The sequence below is a fragment of the Urocampus carinirostris genome, chromosome 12 (genome assembly GCF_059441175.1).
Source record: "Urocampus carinirostris isolate Australia breed hairy pipefish chromosome 12, RoL_Ucar_1.0, whole genome shotgun sequence".
NCBI classification, from domain to species: Eukaryota; Metazoa; Chordata; class Actinopteri; order Syngnathiformes; family Syngnathidae; genus Urocampus; species Urocampus carinirostris.
The window spans coordinates 2,347,115-2,363,269 of NC_142360.1; the positions used below are offsets into that span (position 1 = coordinate 2,347,115).

Below are 16,155 nucleotides of genomic sequence, written 5' to 3' on the forward strand. Positions count from 1 at the left end.
CCTGCGACTGGCTGGCAACCAGTTCAGGGTTTTCCCTTGCCCACTGCCTGGAGATAGTTGGGTTTGGCTCCAGCACCCCCGCGACCCTACTGAGGATAAGCGGTGCTGATAATGGATGTATATATATATATATATATATATATATATATATATATATATATATATATATATATACGAGAGAGAGAGAGACTGTTGAAGGCTACTGTCACTGTTTGAGTGACTGCAAAAGTTGCACTGATGAGAAGTGTATGCAATAGTATATATATATATATATATAAAACATTTTATATACTTTTTTAAAAAAAAAAATATTTTGGTATTTGACTTATGGTTCTGCAGGTGTGTTGGCAGGCCACGACAACAGGGTGAGCTGCTTGGGCGTGACTGAAGACGGCATGGCGGTAGGGACCGGATCTTGGGACAGTTTCCTCCGGATCTGGAATTAATCCTTCCGGCCTGCCCCCCCTAAAAGTCACATGACTCAAGGAGCTGAAGGAAAACTTTTTTTCTTTTCTTTTTTTTTTTTTCCTTCGCCTAACTAAGCGACTTCAATATTTTCAAGCAGTCCAATCAAAAGCAGTTAGGTCAGTTACTTACAAAAAAGATGTGTCATTTGTAAATGTATATATAAAAAGATGGTACATATGTATAGACTTGTGTATGTGTATATGCATCATATATGCATATATACGTTTGTGTTTATATTTTCTTTATAATAAGCTTTTGTGTTCCCTCTACTTAACGTCATCAAAACAGTTGTCTCATATGCTATAAATCAGGGCATTTGAAGACGACAACAAATAGTAGGATTTCGCAAACATTTTCTAGACCAAAACTTCTATTTCGCACATAAATTTGAACAAAGGTATTAAAGCCCCAATGAGTAATATTTGACCATTAGATGCCACTGTGTATGGGCGAGGGCCAGTGAGCGTGGTGGAAAGATGCCGTAAGAACATGGTACTGATTTAAGAAGGGATTCTACGATGTTAAAAGAAATAGAAATGAATCAACCTGTATTTTATCCAAATAAACATTGGTCTGATAGTCCAGGTATTCTGCCTAGTATTCAAATCAATGTTTTGTTTTTGTACCACGAGAAGGGACTAAATATAACGTCCTTTCCCTTTAGGATTAAGGGCAAATAAACCTGATTTAACTTGACCACGTCAGGTAAACACTCATACCTATGTGTTTTAGGTACCATCAGAAAAATAGAGACAAAAAATTGTATATTGCTGCATTAAAAAATAATAAGTTGAATGGAACTATACCTTAACCTAGTTCCCAAAAAAAGTTCAGATTTTTGTAAATTTAGATCTTAAAAAGGGAAAATTCATCTCTAGAACTGTCTTCACACTTACATACTACAAGAGGACAATAAAAAGGTATTTTTATTGTTTTGGTCTGAGCACAGAAAAACTGGGCATTTTTTGGTTTGACCAGACAAAAAAAAAAAAAAGAAATAGTACATTTTAGAAAAAAACCCAGATGTCAATTTTTTTTATAAATTCAGGTCTATAACAGATCACACCAGACCTGTAATATCATGTCCAAAAGCTGTTTAGAACATGTATAAAACGGACTAGGACCAGATTCACCTGAAAACTTTACGTCCAATATGCGTCCCTAAAACCTACCAAGACCAATTCTAGATTTAATTTTTTATCTAAAATGGACCACTGCAGATTTAGTCCAAAGGTCGACATCCAAAAGATGTTCAAAGCATATCTAAAATGGAACAGGACACGGTTTACTCCAAATTTCAACAACCAAAAAATGTCTAAATTGTGTTTAAAACAGAACAGGACCAGAATCAGGCCAAAATGGCTAGGATTTAGCCCAAAATCAAATGACCAAAAGATTTCTTATCTGTGTCAAAATCAGACCAAAACCACATGTGGTCTAACATCCAAGACGTCCGGTGCTAGGGGGTATTGGCAAAAATGAACTCGGATGACCTGATTTAGTCCAAAATTCAACGTCTAAATCATATTTAATAAGACCAGATTTAGCCCAAAGATGTCTAAATTGTGCCAAAAACAGACCATAACCAAATTGTCTCAGGGTTTGTACAGGTGCTTGAAATCCTTAAATTTCAGTGTTGTTTTTAAGGTCAGGAAAATGCTTGAATTTTGGCTAAAGAGCTTGAAAATGCTTTATTTTATTCTTATTGCCATGTTTATTGTCTTGGCAGTCTGATTTTATAGAACACGCAATAGATGAATACATCTGTTTTAAAAGTGCGTGAAAATGACGCTGACATGGCTGCTACTAGTCACATCCAAGAAGATAGTTCTATTTAGGAAATGGACATTTTTGGCTCAGCTTACTTTCAGCTCCCAAATGGCTTCCCAGGTTTTTTCATTATGTATTAATAATAATAAAACATTATGCACTAAATTAATTAGTCATTTTATACGTTTTGCAAAGGATCCCTGAAAAACACAGGAAATATAAATTTAAAATATTCACAGATCTACAAAAAAATTGTAAAATACAAAACAAATTTAGCTTTTTACACACTGAACAGATTTGAAGTCAAACAAAACAACATCCCCTAAAAAAATATCAAAACAATAAAATGAAAATGAGTATTTCTTCAGTGCTATAAATGATAAAATGTGAAAGATCACTACTATTATATTTTAGCTGTTTTATACAGATCCTTTGAAACACGCAAAAGTATTAACTGAAATAAGCAAAGCAAAAGATCAGTCTGTAAGATTGAATGCAGTAAAGTACTGAGTAACTAACATTTTTTTTTTTTCAAACAACCAATCAAAGTCCATCCAATCAAGAAAAATACATTGAACTTAAAAGTAGTTTAAAATCAACGTAAATTCAAGTGCTTTAATAAAGCAAATAAAAATAGTTTAAATCAAATAAATTGAGCACATTTGAAGCCCCATTACTTATTTTAGCAGGCTCTGCAAGCAGGAAAACAAGCTAGCCCATAAACCTGAACAAAGGAGACATTGCATACTGTACATGGCGTTTCGCACCCTTTTTGAGGGGAACATGTGTTTGATGTGTGGCCAGAGGTTCTCCTCCTTTTCTGTGTTTTCATAGATAGGTAATGCAGAGCGGCATTTTCCATCTGTTTCATCCATAAACAAAATCACCCAATCTGGCCAGAAAAAAGGTGTACAAACCCTGTAATCTAAAATGACGTCCAAAAGGCGTCCGGTGCCTGGAGGGGATTGGCAAAAACGGTCTCAAGTCAGATTTGTTTGTATAGCACTTAATCCCCTTAATCACATAGCCTGATCTTAAACCCTCCAAAAGGCGCCTCTATTTGGTAGAAAACTAAAAAGCGTCTCTTTCAAGACATCGAAAATACATCTTTTTGGGGCTAAATTTGGACCACGTGAGACGAGGTAAATACGCTGATTAATTTGAGTTCACATTCAAGGAGCCATCTAATTCCATTTTTGGAGTTAAAACATGGGCAGCACGGTGGGGCAGTGGTTAGCGCGTGTGCGGCACAGTTCTGAGGTCATGGGTTCAAACCTCCTGTGTGGAGTTTGCATGTTCTCCCCATGCTTGCGTGAGTTTACTTTGGGCACTCCGGTTACCCCCCTCATTCCAAAAACATGCATATCATGTTAATTTGCCGATCCAAATTGTCCCTAGGTGTGAATGAGCGAGCGAATTGTCTGTCCCTGTGTGCTCTGCGACTGGCTGGCAACTAGTTCAGGGTGTCCCCTGCCCGAAGATTGCTGGGATGGGCTCCAGTACACCCGCGACCCTACTGAGGATAAGCGGTGCAGATAATGGATGGATGTGTTAAAACATACCCAAAATCCAACATCTGAAAGACGTCCGGTGCGGGTTCTGACTGGGTTGAAATGTTTGCTAGTGCCTGCTCCAACAAAGGTGCTTTTGCCACACAAGTTTTCCTACCTGCGATGTTCCTTGGGAAAAAAATTGAGAAATTTTCCCAGAGTGTACAAAGTTAAGTTGACCTTCCTCGCTAAGGACTGTGGGGAATTTTTATTTTTAAAATAGCCTTCAAGAGGTAAGCCCTAGTGTGAACTGCATGGACTCAAAGTCACCTTCGTTTTGTCTTCTGCCATCTACTGGACAATAATTACTGGACTGTCTCAGAAAATTAGAATATTGTGATAAAGTTCTTTATTTTCTGTAATGCAATTAAAAAAACAAAAATGTCATACATTCTGGATTCATTACACATCAACTGAACTATTTCAAGCCTTTTATTATTTGAATATTGCTGATTTTGGCTTACAGCTGAAAAAAACTCAAAAATCCTATCTCAAAATCTTAGAATACTTCCTCAGACCAAGTAAAAAAAATAATTTTATAACAGCAAAACTAAATCAAACATTTGAAAATGTCCATTGATGCACTCAGTACTTGGTTGGGAATCCTTTTGCACAGATTACTGCATCAATCCGGCGTGGCATGGAGGCAATCAGCCTGTGGCATTGCTGAGGTGTTATTGATGCCCAGGATGCTTCGATAGCGGCCTTTGCATTTGTAGGTCTGTTGTCTTTCATCTTCTTCTTAACTATACCCCACAAATTCTCGATGGGGTTCAGGTCAGGGGAATTAGCAGGCCAATCAAGGACAGTGATGCCATGGTCAGTGCACCAGTTACTGGTGGTTTTGGCACTGTGGGCAGGTGCCAGATCATGCTGGAAAATGAAATACTCATCTCCATAGAGCTTTTCAGCAGATGGAAGCATGTAGTGCTCTAAAATCTCTTGGTACACAGTTGCATTTACTCTGGACTTGATGAAACACAGTGGACCAACACCAGCAGCTGACATGGCTCCCCAAACCATTGCTGACTGTGGGAACTTCACACTGGATTTCAAGCAACTTGGATTTTGCTCTTCTCCAGCCTTTCTCCAGACTCTGGCGCCTTGACTTCCAAATGAAATGCAAAACTTGCTTTCGTCTGAAAAGAGGACTTTGGACCACTCTGCAACTGTCCAGTGCTTCTTCTCCATAGCCCAAGTCAGACGCTTCTTCCGTTGTCTTGAGTTCAGAAGTGGCTTGACCATGGGAATACGGCTATAGTAGCCCATTTCCCGGACACGTCTGTGAACTGTGGCTTTTGATACCTGGACTCCAACTTCAGCCCACTGTCTTTGAAGCTCCCCCAAATTCTGGAAGCGGCTCTTCTTCACAATTTTGTTAAGGCTGCGGTCATCTCTCTTGGTTGTGCAGCGTTTCCGGCCACATTTTTCCCTTCCAACAGACTTTTTGTGGATATGCTTTGAAACTGCACTCTGTGAACAGCCTGCTCTTTGAGAAATTTCTTTTTGTGTCTTACCCTCCTAATGGAGGGTATCAATGATGGTCCTCTGGACAGCAGTCAGATCAGCAGTCTTCCCCATACTTGTGATCTAGTTTACTGAACCAAGCTGAGTGTTTTTAAGGCTCAGGAAACCCTCGCAAGGTGTTTCGAGTTAATTAGATGATTCAGGTGATTAGTTGAATAGCCTACTTGTATACTTTTTCATGATATTCTAATATTTTGAGATAGGATTTTTGAGTTTTCTTAAGCTGTAAGCCATATTCAGCAATATTAAAATAATAAAAGGCTTGAAATAGTTCAGTTGATGTGTAATGAATCCAGAATGTATGACATTTTTGTTTTTTTAATTGCATTACAGAAAATAAAGAACTTTATCACAATATTCTAATTTTCTGAGACAGTCCAGTATATTTTGGGGGAAGCAACACTATGGATTTGTCATCTTGGCTTGGTTTTTATATCCCCCTCCGACACAGCTGAATCGAGGAATAAGACATCAATACAGCTCATAGAAAATAAATCTGAGAGGACACATTTCCAAGACCTGAAGTCCCTACCCCAGAAATTTCAAAGATACTGGACTTCCTGCAGGGTTTTTTGAGGGAACTATTGAGTGAAATTCTATCAATTCTTGGACCAAACTGATGTCTCATGATTAGAGCATACGAGAAAAAAACATTAAGTTCCCTCATCTCATCCCATTAGCTGCACCACTTATCCTCAGTAGGGTCGTGGGGGTGCTGGAGCCCATCCCAGCAATCAACGGACATCCTGAACTGGTTGCCAGGCAAACGCAGGGCACACAGGGACAGACAACTCGCTTGCTCATTCACACCTAGGGACAATTCGGACCGGCCAATCCACCTGAAATGCATGTCTTTGGAATGTGGGAGGAAACCGGAGTACCCGGAGGAAACCCACAAAACACGGGGAGAACATACAAACTCCGCACAGGAAGTCCGGTAGCTGGATTTGAACCCACACAGGAGGTTCCCAAGACCTTAGAACTGTGCCGTGCTGCCCCGTTAAATTCCCTCTTATTTCTAAATCCATCGTACTTTTTCTAACAGCAAGTTAAGAAAAGCGCTGCAGTCTTAAAAAATATACATATTGGACCTATCATGTTTCATCTCAGGTGCTTGTGTCCCAAAAATTGACACATTTTTTCCTACATTGTCATAATAGTTTATTTTTTTCCACATGGTTTTACTTAACACTAGTTGTGATCATTTATTTGCAGTCCAGTTAAATCAAATTTATTCTATAACCATGTTTCTTTTCATTTTCTTTATTGTTGTAGAATTTAAATATGATGTAATAAGTCAAAAACATTTTTTTCTTACACTTTGATTGCATTTAACCTTAAGTATCAGAAAATCACTGCATTCATGTGTGAAATAAATATTTTTTTTTCAATGAGTTATGTCTCGAAGATGCATGTCTGCTTTCGGTTGACATATTGGTATTTGTGTCAAGGCACTGTGAAAATGTCAAAATGCTAATGGATGAACTACCACCCACAATGCCTTTTTCTTTTTTCGGTCCAGAATTTCATATGCTTTTAGCAAGTTGGTAATAAGATACTGTAAAATTTTATCGTGTATTTACTAGCTTTGTACCTTAATGCTTGCAGTAATGCTGAAGGGAAAAGCAAAAAATTGGACCTTGCAAGTACAGTTTTAAAATCAGTTTTCATTTGAAATTGCCACCCCACCACAACCCCCCCATCTGCATCCAGCCGTTACTCTACCAGCTCAAGTCACATCCTACCCAAGAGTAAATAAAATTTAATTCAATCCATTTTTCTGTTTTTTTAACAAGCCAATTGTTTGGGTCATTTTGTTTAGAACAACCCGACTGTTAAGTATAAAATTAAATGACTTTTGAAATTTTAAACAAACTCTTTTGTTTGTTGCGCAAGTGCATCAATTCTTTACCCAAACTTGAATTGTTTATAACCCAACTGTATTTAGCGTGTACACAATTTTTGTGAGTTGTTTTTAAATAACACAGGACGTTGGTCATATCAACCAGGTATTGGGTTGGTCCATTTCAGACCCAAACCTGTGTTGTTTTAACCAAAGTGTTTAAGAGCGAAAGATAAATATTGCACAAAGAGCTAACATGGGCTAAACAAGCCAGGACACGGCAGGCTGGCCGGCTGCCAAAGAGGACGAACTGGGACCAATCAGCGAAAAAAGCACAGCAGGCTGACTAGCTAGCCGACTGCTAATGGAGCTAACATAGACCAAACAAAATCGGAAGCCTTTGAGAGCCCGCACGCTCACGGGGAGCTATCTGGACAATAGTATATTAATTGCAAGGTTGGTTTGTTGGATGGATCCCTTAACCACTAGAGTTGTAGGGGCACCATTTCCTGTGGTATGTCTTGGACAAGTACAACCTAGTGGCGCCCAATATAGACAAGCGTCAAAAACACAAAAGGAAAAGTTCAAATTGCTCACCTCAAATGAGGCAAAGACAAAAAGGAACACACGCTGTACACGACTGCAGGTAAACTTACCCTTTGATGATCAAATCGGACAAAAGAAGTCCCCCAGCAACACGGTAAGCAAAGTTCCGATTACTCCAAGCTGAAAGGATCACTCTGCATTCGCTGATTACTACAATCACTGCATGATTTTGGGGAGCAACACTACACGTTCTTTGCCAAATTGAGTAAAAGGGTCTTTTATAATCCTTTCTAAAAGGCATGTACAGGTTACCGGACAGGTTTTTCCCCAAAAAAGGCATATTCACACTTCCAAGCACAGTAGTTTACAAATATAGCACCCCGTTAGTAAGTTTGGTATTTCATTGTGATTCTTTGAAGTGTTGTAGTCCATCATTTATTTATCAAATCAAATGTATTTGTAAAGCACTTTTCAGGTAATACAGGGAGTGCAGAATTATTAGGCAAATGAGTATTTTGACCACATCATCCTCTTTATGCATGTTGTCTTACTCCAAGCTGTATAGGCTCGAAAGCCTACTACCAATTAAGCATATCAGGTGATGTGCATCTCTGTAATGAGAAGGGGTGTGGTCTAATGACATCAACACCCTATATCAGGTGTGCATAATTATTAGGCAACTTCCTTTCCTTTGGCAAAATGGGTCAGAAGAGGGACTTGACAGGCTCTGAAAAGTCAAAAATAGTGAGATATCTTGCAGAGGGATGCAGCACTCTTAAAATTGCCAAGCTTCTGAAGCGTGATCATCGAACAATCAAGCGTTACATTCAAAATAGTCAACAGGGTCGCAAGAAGCGTGTAGAAAAACCAAGGCGCAAAATAACTGCCCGTGAACTGAGAAAAGTCAAGCGTACAGCTGCCAAGATGCCACTTGCCACCAGTTTTGCCATATTTCAGAGCTGCAACATCACTGGAATGCTCAAAAGCACAAGGTGTGCAATACTCAGAGACATGGCCAAGGTAAGAAAGGCTGAAAAACGACCACCACTGAACAAGACACACAAAGCTGAAACGTCAAGACTGGGCCAAGAAAAATCTCAAGACGGATTTTTCTAAGGTTTTATGGACTGATGAAATGAGAGTGAGTCTTGATGGGCCAGATGGATGGGCCCGTGGCTGGATCGGTAAAGGGCAGAGAGCTCCAGTCCGCCTCGGACGCCAGCAAGGTGGAGGTGGGGTACTGGTATGGGCTGGTATCATCAAAGATGAGCTTGTGGGGCCTTTTCGGGTTGAGGATGGACTCAAGCTCAACTCCCAGTCCTACTGCCAGTTTCTGGAAGACACCTTCTTCAAGCAGTGGTACAGGAAGAAGTCCGCATCCTTCAAGAAAAACATGATTTTCATGTAGGACAACGCTCCATCACACGCATCCAAGTACTCCACAGCGTGGCTGGCAAGAAAGGGTCTAAAAGAAGAAAAACTAATGACATGGCCTCCTTGTTCACCTGATCTGAACCCCATAGAGAACCTGTGGTCCCTCATCAAATGTGAGATTTACAAGGAGGGAAAACAGTACACCTCTCTGAACAGTGTCTGGGAGGCTGTGGTTGCTGCTGCACGCAATGTTGATCGTGAACAGATCAAAGCACTGACAGAATCCATGGATGGCAGGCTTTTGAGTGTCCTTGCAAAGAAAGGTGGCTATATTGGTCACTGATTTGTTTTTGTTTTGTTTTTGAATGTCAGAAATGTATATTTGTGAATGTTGAGCTGTTATATTGGTTTCCCTGATGAAAATAAATAATTGAAATGGGAATACATTTGTTTTTTGTTAAGTTGCCTAATAATTATGCACAGTAATAGTCACCTGCACACACAGATATCCTCCTAAAATAGCTAAAACTAAAAAAGCCCCACTCCAACTTCCAAAATATTCAGCTTTGATATTAATGATACTTTTGGGTTCATTAAGAACATGGTTGTTGTTCATAATAAAATTAATCCTCAAAAATACAACTTGCCTAATAATTCTGCACTCCCTGTACATTGCCTCTCAAAGTGGTGTATAAAACATCCATTGTACAATAAGACAAAATGCCCCCTTCTTTATGCCCCACCCAAAACGCCATATAAACAGATGACACAATGGTTAAAACACAAAAACTAAAATAGTAATAGAATTAATGATTATGGCACAGACTAACCATGAGAAAGGTGTATCCATACTAATAGGGATGGCAGGAGATTGCCTCGGAATTTGTAGCACTTGAACCACTCCCATTTCTCTCACAGGAAAACACGGAGGTGGTGATGCATACTTTTATATCCTTTCGTTTAAATTATTGTAATTCCCTGCTTTCTGGTCTTCCCAAAAAGAACATTGCCAGCTTGCAGCCACTTCAACCTTCAGCAGAACATGTGCTTACAGTATACCAGTTTTAAAATCGCTGCATTGGCTCCCCGATTTTAAGGTCCTTTACTAGTTTTTAAATGTCTTAACAGTCTTGGGCCATCTTATCAGTCTGATAGGCTTTTATTATATCAGCCTTTGCAGTCCCTGAAGTCTTCTGGCAGCGGTTTGTTGACTTTTTATTGTCTTATTGTACAGTGAATGTTTTTATACAGCACTTTGAATGGCAATATATTGCCTGAAAAGTGCTTAACAAATAAATTGTATTTGAAAATCATCAGTAAGCATGAAAATAGGGCCCCGACTCTTCAACCATTAAAAATATACCTTTTGATAGCTATAACAAACATTTTTCTTGGATTGTTTGTACAATTTGAAGGAAGCAATTCAGACATCATTGTTGAAACTGTAGGTACTGCTTGGTAAACGCCTCCAACTGTTTCTCCAGCTCGCTTGCTTTGTGCCTGAGGATTACACACAAAAAAAAGTCAATGAAATACTAAGACTACTGTCAAATTACTGTTTATCCCCGTTCCCATATTATTGCGAGCGCTGGCTGGTAATGCACTGTTCTGTTCTCCAAAAAGTGAACTGCACTCTTTTGGCCACGATTCACTGTTCCCAGTAGACTATTGCTGGCCCCCCGCTCAAGCAGGAACTGGCAGAGTGCACTTTTGACATTCCTGCAGCTCCTATTTGCCACTATGTACACAGGAAATGGTGCTCCGATGATCTAGGCCAGGGGTGCTAAATCAGAGGACCGTGGTCCAGTTGTGGACCACGGCACACCTCTCTGCGGACCCAGGTCGAATAGCACTTCTTCAAACAAGACAAAAAAAAAAAAAAAAAAAAAAACATTTGTCTGTCGCCGATCCGTCGCTATGCACTACTATTGTGTCGCCTAATTAGCTTTCATTTCATGTCAAGTCAAGTCACATTTATTTATATAGCCCTTAATAACAAAAATATCTCAAACGACTGCACAGGATTACAATTACCTGATCTTAAACCAACATGCAGGCAAGGAACAACTCAAAACCTCAGCGTGAGGAAAAAGAAAAACTTTGAGAAGGGACCTCACAAGTGGTAATCCCCCTTTCAAGATGACCAGGGTGAATTAGATTTAGCATTAGACAAACATCTCCCATGTTCCCAAGTTTGTTGTATTCACTGCACGCGCTCTTTGCGTTGTGTGTGTGTGAGCGAGAGGGACAAAGTTTTGCTTCAGGAAACAGCATTCCTGATTTGGCTGTTGCCTGGGTGACATGGTAATATGGGCTGTCATCTCTATGACAATGATGCACTGATTGGCTGAGAGTGTGTGAACGCTGCTGGTTTGGCTGGACCGACGACGACGAACACGATCTATCTGTTCCCTTTCAAGTGGAAGATCTAATCCGACAATAATGGCATGCTCAACGATGACTAAAAGATGAAAAGTAGACAATAAAAACCACTGTTTTCATGAGGAATGGACTTGACAAATATGTATCCATTTTGCCACATGCAAGTACAAAACCAATGTGTTTAATATGTTTAAAGAAGGTTGCAATAAATAAAAAGTGAAAATGGGAAGTGCCATTATGTAAAAGAGCACAGCTCTTTTGAAAAGAAGTTTCCTCCTAATTCGTACCTGAGAAGGCTAGAATTTGACAGGTTGAAGCAGTCATATCAACAGTCCAACAAGGTTATTGTTAAATCTGTGACACAACAACAAATTGCGATGGAGTTCTCACCAGACTGTCGTGGGTATGGGCCTAACATAAGAACCTTTTCTCTGATGGAGAAATAATAGAGTGTATGACTGAGGACATGGCAGCAATGTTTAAAGGAAAATAAAAGGAGAAAAGGGCAACAAAAATCAAACCAATCCCACTTTCAGATCCATCAACCACGAGACGTACTGAAGTACTGGCTGATGTGAGAAAACATCTTTGTGATGGCATAAGAAATGCCGAATTATGTGTTTGGACAAAAGAGAACCAACTTTACCTCTGTTGACTTGCCTTGCACTTGACTGTCATGATAAATAGACCCATGCTTGTTTGAGAAAAACATTTGTGTACCCTTAAAATTTGTATTTGAGGACCCCTGATCTAGGCGGTAAAGGATCAGTGAAACAACCGAAAGGTAACTGCAGGGTTTTGGCTGCAATACATTATCCCCAGTCAACAGCTCTTTTTTTGCAGTTATTTCCACCCAAAAAGATTTGCACTGGTGGGGCAGTGATCCATTAAGCCCTACCGCATATTGCTGAGAGCTTGGACTGCCAGAAGGCGTGCAGTCCTGGTTTGGCTAAAATAAACTGCACAGTTGTGGCCGTGATCTGTTTTCCCTGGTCAACTATTTTTGAGAGCAGGGACCAACAGAGCGCATTTTTGTCAGGCCTGGCAGCTCCTATTTGCCGTTCAGTCCATAAAAATGGAATTGCACTGTTTTGGCCATGATACATTATACCCGATCAACTATTGCTGCAAGCGGGGGCTGCCAGAGCGCACTTTAGTCTGGACAGGGGCTCTTTTTCCTGCTATTTGCGCCTAAAATAAACCTCACCGGTGCGGCCCCAATCCGTTATCCTAAATCCCATATTGTTGCAAGCGGGAACTGGCAGAAGGCACTTTTGTTGGAAGGCGCCCCTAAAGGGAAATGCACAGTATTGACCACAATGTATTAGCTCCGGTCAACTGTTGCGGAGAGCAGTGGCCGAGAGAGCCAATTTTATGGGCAATTTGGAACGCTAAAGCGTGTTTTTCTGGCCAACCTAAAAAGAAATGCCATAATTGGCTATGATCCATTGTCCCCAGTCAACTATTGCTGCAAGCTGGGGCCAGCATACCCCAATTTTGTTAACCTGGCGGCTTTTTTTGTGTGTGTTCTTTCCGCCTAAAATGAACTTTTCCCCCCTCGTGTATGATGGAGAACTGATCCTGCCGTATGTAAAAGTAAATGTATTAGTATTCAAAAATATGTGTAACATATTTAGGTATAACTTTAATTATGTTTTCATTTTATTCTATATAAATGTACAATTTGATTATTTATTTCTGTATTTAAGAAATAAATGTGTTAATTTATATCTAGAAATCTCAGTATTTGTAATAGGTGTTAATGGATTTATGTGTTAATTTATTTAGATAACAAATGTACATTTCATTCATTATTTTTTGCATTTGGTCATTCTCTCATTTTTCTCTGTATTTATTGTCAATTATTCTGTCGTCTATTCTGTCATGTCTTTTGTTGGGAATTTTGTCTCATATTCACATTTATTTTGTTGTGTATTTTGTCACATACTATCATCTATTTGTCGCGTATTTTGTTGGATATTGTCATTTTTTTTGCTGTGTATTCTGTCAGTTACATTACCCCGTATTGTCATTTATTTTGTCGTGTATTTTGTCATTTATAATGTCGCGTATTGTCCTTTATTTTGTTGTGTATTTTGCCACGTATTTTGCCATTTATTTTGTTGTGTATTTTGTCATTTATTCTGTTGTGTATTCCATCGCGCTTTTTGTCGCGTATTGTCATTTACTTTGTGGTGTATTGTCATTTCGTATGTCATGTCTTTCGTCACGTACTTTGTCAAGTATTGTCTTTTTATTTTGTCGCGCATTCTGTCGCATATTGTCATTTATTGTCTTGTGTATTTTGTCACGTATTTTGTTGCATATTTCCACTTATTTTGTTGTGTATTTTGTCATTTATTCTGTAGTGTAGTCTGTTGCAAATTTGTCGCACATTTTGTAGCGTCATTACTTTTGTCATGTATTCTGTCGTGTATTTTGTCTTCTATTTTGTTGCAAATAGTTCAATAAAAGTTGCCTCAGCTGAGTTGATTGGTGCACTTGTCGCACAACCAAAAGGTGAAAAGCTCAACCAATTTGACCAGGCCCCTCTATTGAATAACATTTTGTTGCACCAAAATACACGACAAAATAAATACCGATATAAACGTCAAAATAAATGATAAATACCTAAATGAATGACATGAATGCAATTAATTTATATATCTATGCATTACGTGATTTATATTTATTTATAAATGGCAGGATTGGTCCTTCATAGTGTACGTCATCTTATTTACCGCAGACTTTTTGCGTGGCTCTGGACGCCCTCCAGCTGCTGGATGTTGGCGCTCAGCCGCCTTATCTCGGCCTCAAGCTCCTCCTGCGTCTGCTCCACCTGCTGACACAGCCTAGCAAAGGTGGTGGTCATCTCCCTGGAGAAGTAAAAATAGCTCATAGGGCTATAACGCAGCGTTCAGAGCCTCAAGTCATTAAACTAGTCATACTGTTGCACTTGGTGGCTGCAGTTGGCACTGGTGAAGCTGACAATGAGCTGCAGCTTGTCTGTGGCGTAGTCCACAAACTGCCGCTTTAGGCTGCGCTCTTTGGCCTTGGTGGTCCACATCAGGCGCTCATAAAGGTACAGCAAGCCGTACAGAGAGGCCACCATGCCGATCAGCCTCCAGCCCACCGTCTTCCAAACCTTGAAGAGACAGTGTGTAACAATTTACCACCAGGGGTCATAGCTTAGAATGGAGCTAAATACACTACAGAAGCCAAGAGCAAAACAGTAAGCACATTTTCTGAACTTCAACCAGTGACAGGACATGAACGATCATTATAATCCTGCCCAGATAAACAAAATGGAGTAGGATGGACATACTGCGCACCTCACATTCTACGCCTACACTACCTCCAGCACGCTAAAATTTTTTATTGTTTAATATCTCCTGCATCCATTTAATATTGTTGGTGTAAAGTTTAAAGAAGAGGCGAGCAGTTTCTTTTGAAACGAAAGTGGAATGAGACAGCTTGACAAGGTTGGGATAATAGTCGGAACACTTATTTTCTGCAACTAATTACCAAGGAGTAGACCTCTTGAAGCGCATCTCACAAAAGTTAAACCTCACTTTATTTATCTTTACAGAGCAGATCATTTTATGAAATGTTTATTTTTTAGTACAAAACAATACAGGTTACTTATCCAAGCCTTGAACATACAAAATATAGCACTGAAGCAACTTACGAACAAATTCAACTTACTGACGTTCGTCCGGAGCCTAACTCGTTCGCAAGTCGGGCAGCGTCTGCATAGGCATAGAACGAATTAAAAAAGCGTGAACCCTCATTTTTCATTAGAAAATTATTTTTCTAGCTTTTACCATTATTTAGTAAATAAGTTAAAACAGTTTCTTGAAAATACTTTTTTCCAAGAAAACTTAAAACTCAGGCAGAACTTTCACTTTCGTGCTTTTTTTTTTGCGTTTGTGATACCTCCAATATCTAAACAATGCTTTCCATATTCACAAGGGCGCTTGCAAAATAACTTTTTATTGCAAGAACACTGAACTTATACATGAACTATGCAAATACTTTTTAGCGCCCGAATATTCCGGTGACGTGTCACACTATTTCGGTCACCGTGGTAAACGCATTTCCTCAGGAGACCGCGTTTTTTTTAAAAAGGACACAGTTCTGTTGAAGCTCTGTTGCTCATGCCTCGTGACAATCACCACACAGCTTCACTATACCTACTCGTCATACAGGTCTTCTTACACACTTCAATCGCTGGAAGACTAGAAAGTCGACAAAGATCTAATCCAAGCCAATCCTGCAATTTAATGAGTATTTATTATGCTAAAATCATTCCCATAGGCTTGATACTTACTGATGAGCTGCATCAAACATGCTATAAAACTTTTTTTAAAGTCCCCCCACCTCCAGAAAAAAAAAAATCATTTTAACGTTTTAGAACTCAGACAATGTGTATTTATACTGTATGGCATTGAATTAGTTACTTCTTTTAAAAACTGCCTTAATTGAAAAGATCGTACCACTCCTCCCACAACGATGGCGCTCATGGAGATGCGAGAGGTGAGTGATGCCGCGTTGGTCGCCATGGCGACCATCAAGTCTTCCTGGCTCATGAAAGCTTGGCTGGGAGGTGGGGCCACGGTGGACGGGGGGCCCAGCGAGGGTTTTGAGGCAGGTGGGAGCACTGGCACGGAGGTCTGATGGGACACATCAATAGAA

The 16,155-nt window shown here is 39.6% G+C and overlaps 2 protein-coding genes across 11 annotated transcripts in view; one reads left to right on the forward strand and one right to left on the reverse strand.

Moving 5' to 3' along the window:
• LOC148354644 (guanine nucleotide-binding protein subunit beta-4) overlaps window positions 1–649 on the forward strand; it is a 54,708-nt gene extending 54,059 nt beyond the window's left edge. For all 4 annotated transcript variants that reach the window (XM_088349019.1, XM_088349018.1, XM_088349022.1 and 1 more), the window contains one exon: window positions 340–649. In XM_088349019.1, coding sequence (XP_088205145.1) covers window positions 340–446 — 107 coding nt within the window. In that variant the 3' untranslated portion in view covers window positions 447–649. The remainder of the gene's footprint in view (window positions 1–339) is intronic.
• A 7,316-nt stretch (window positions 650–7,965) lies between these two features.
• Window positions 7,966–16,155, reverse strand: part of mfn1b (mitofusin 1b) — a 49,136-nt gene continuing 40,946 nt past the window's right edge. For all 7 annotated transcript variants that reach the window (XM_088349012.1, XM_088349015.1, XM_088349013.1 and 4 more), the window contains 4 exons: window positions 15,957–16,133; window positions 14,409–14,605; window positions 14,202–14,336; window positions 7,966–10,578 (listed from right to left, as the gene is read on the reverse strand). In XM_088349012.1, coding sequence (XP_088205138.1) covers window positions 10,509–10,578; window positions 14,202–14,336; window positions 14,409–14,605; window positions 15,957–16,133 — 579 coding nt within the window. In that variant the 3' untranslated portion in view covers window positions 7,966–10,508. The remainder of the gene's footprint in view (window positions 10,579–14,201; window positions 14,337–14,408; window positions 14,606–15,956; window positions 16,134–16,155) is intronic.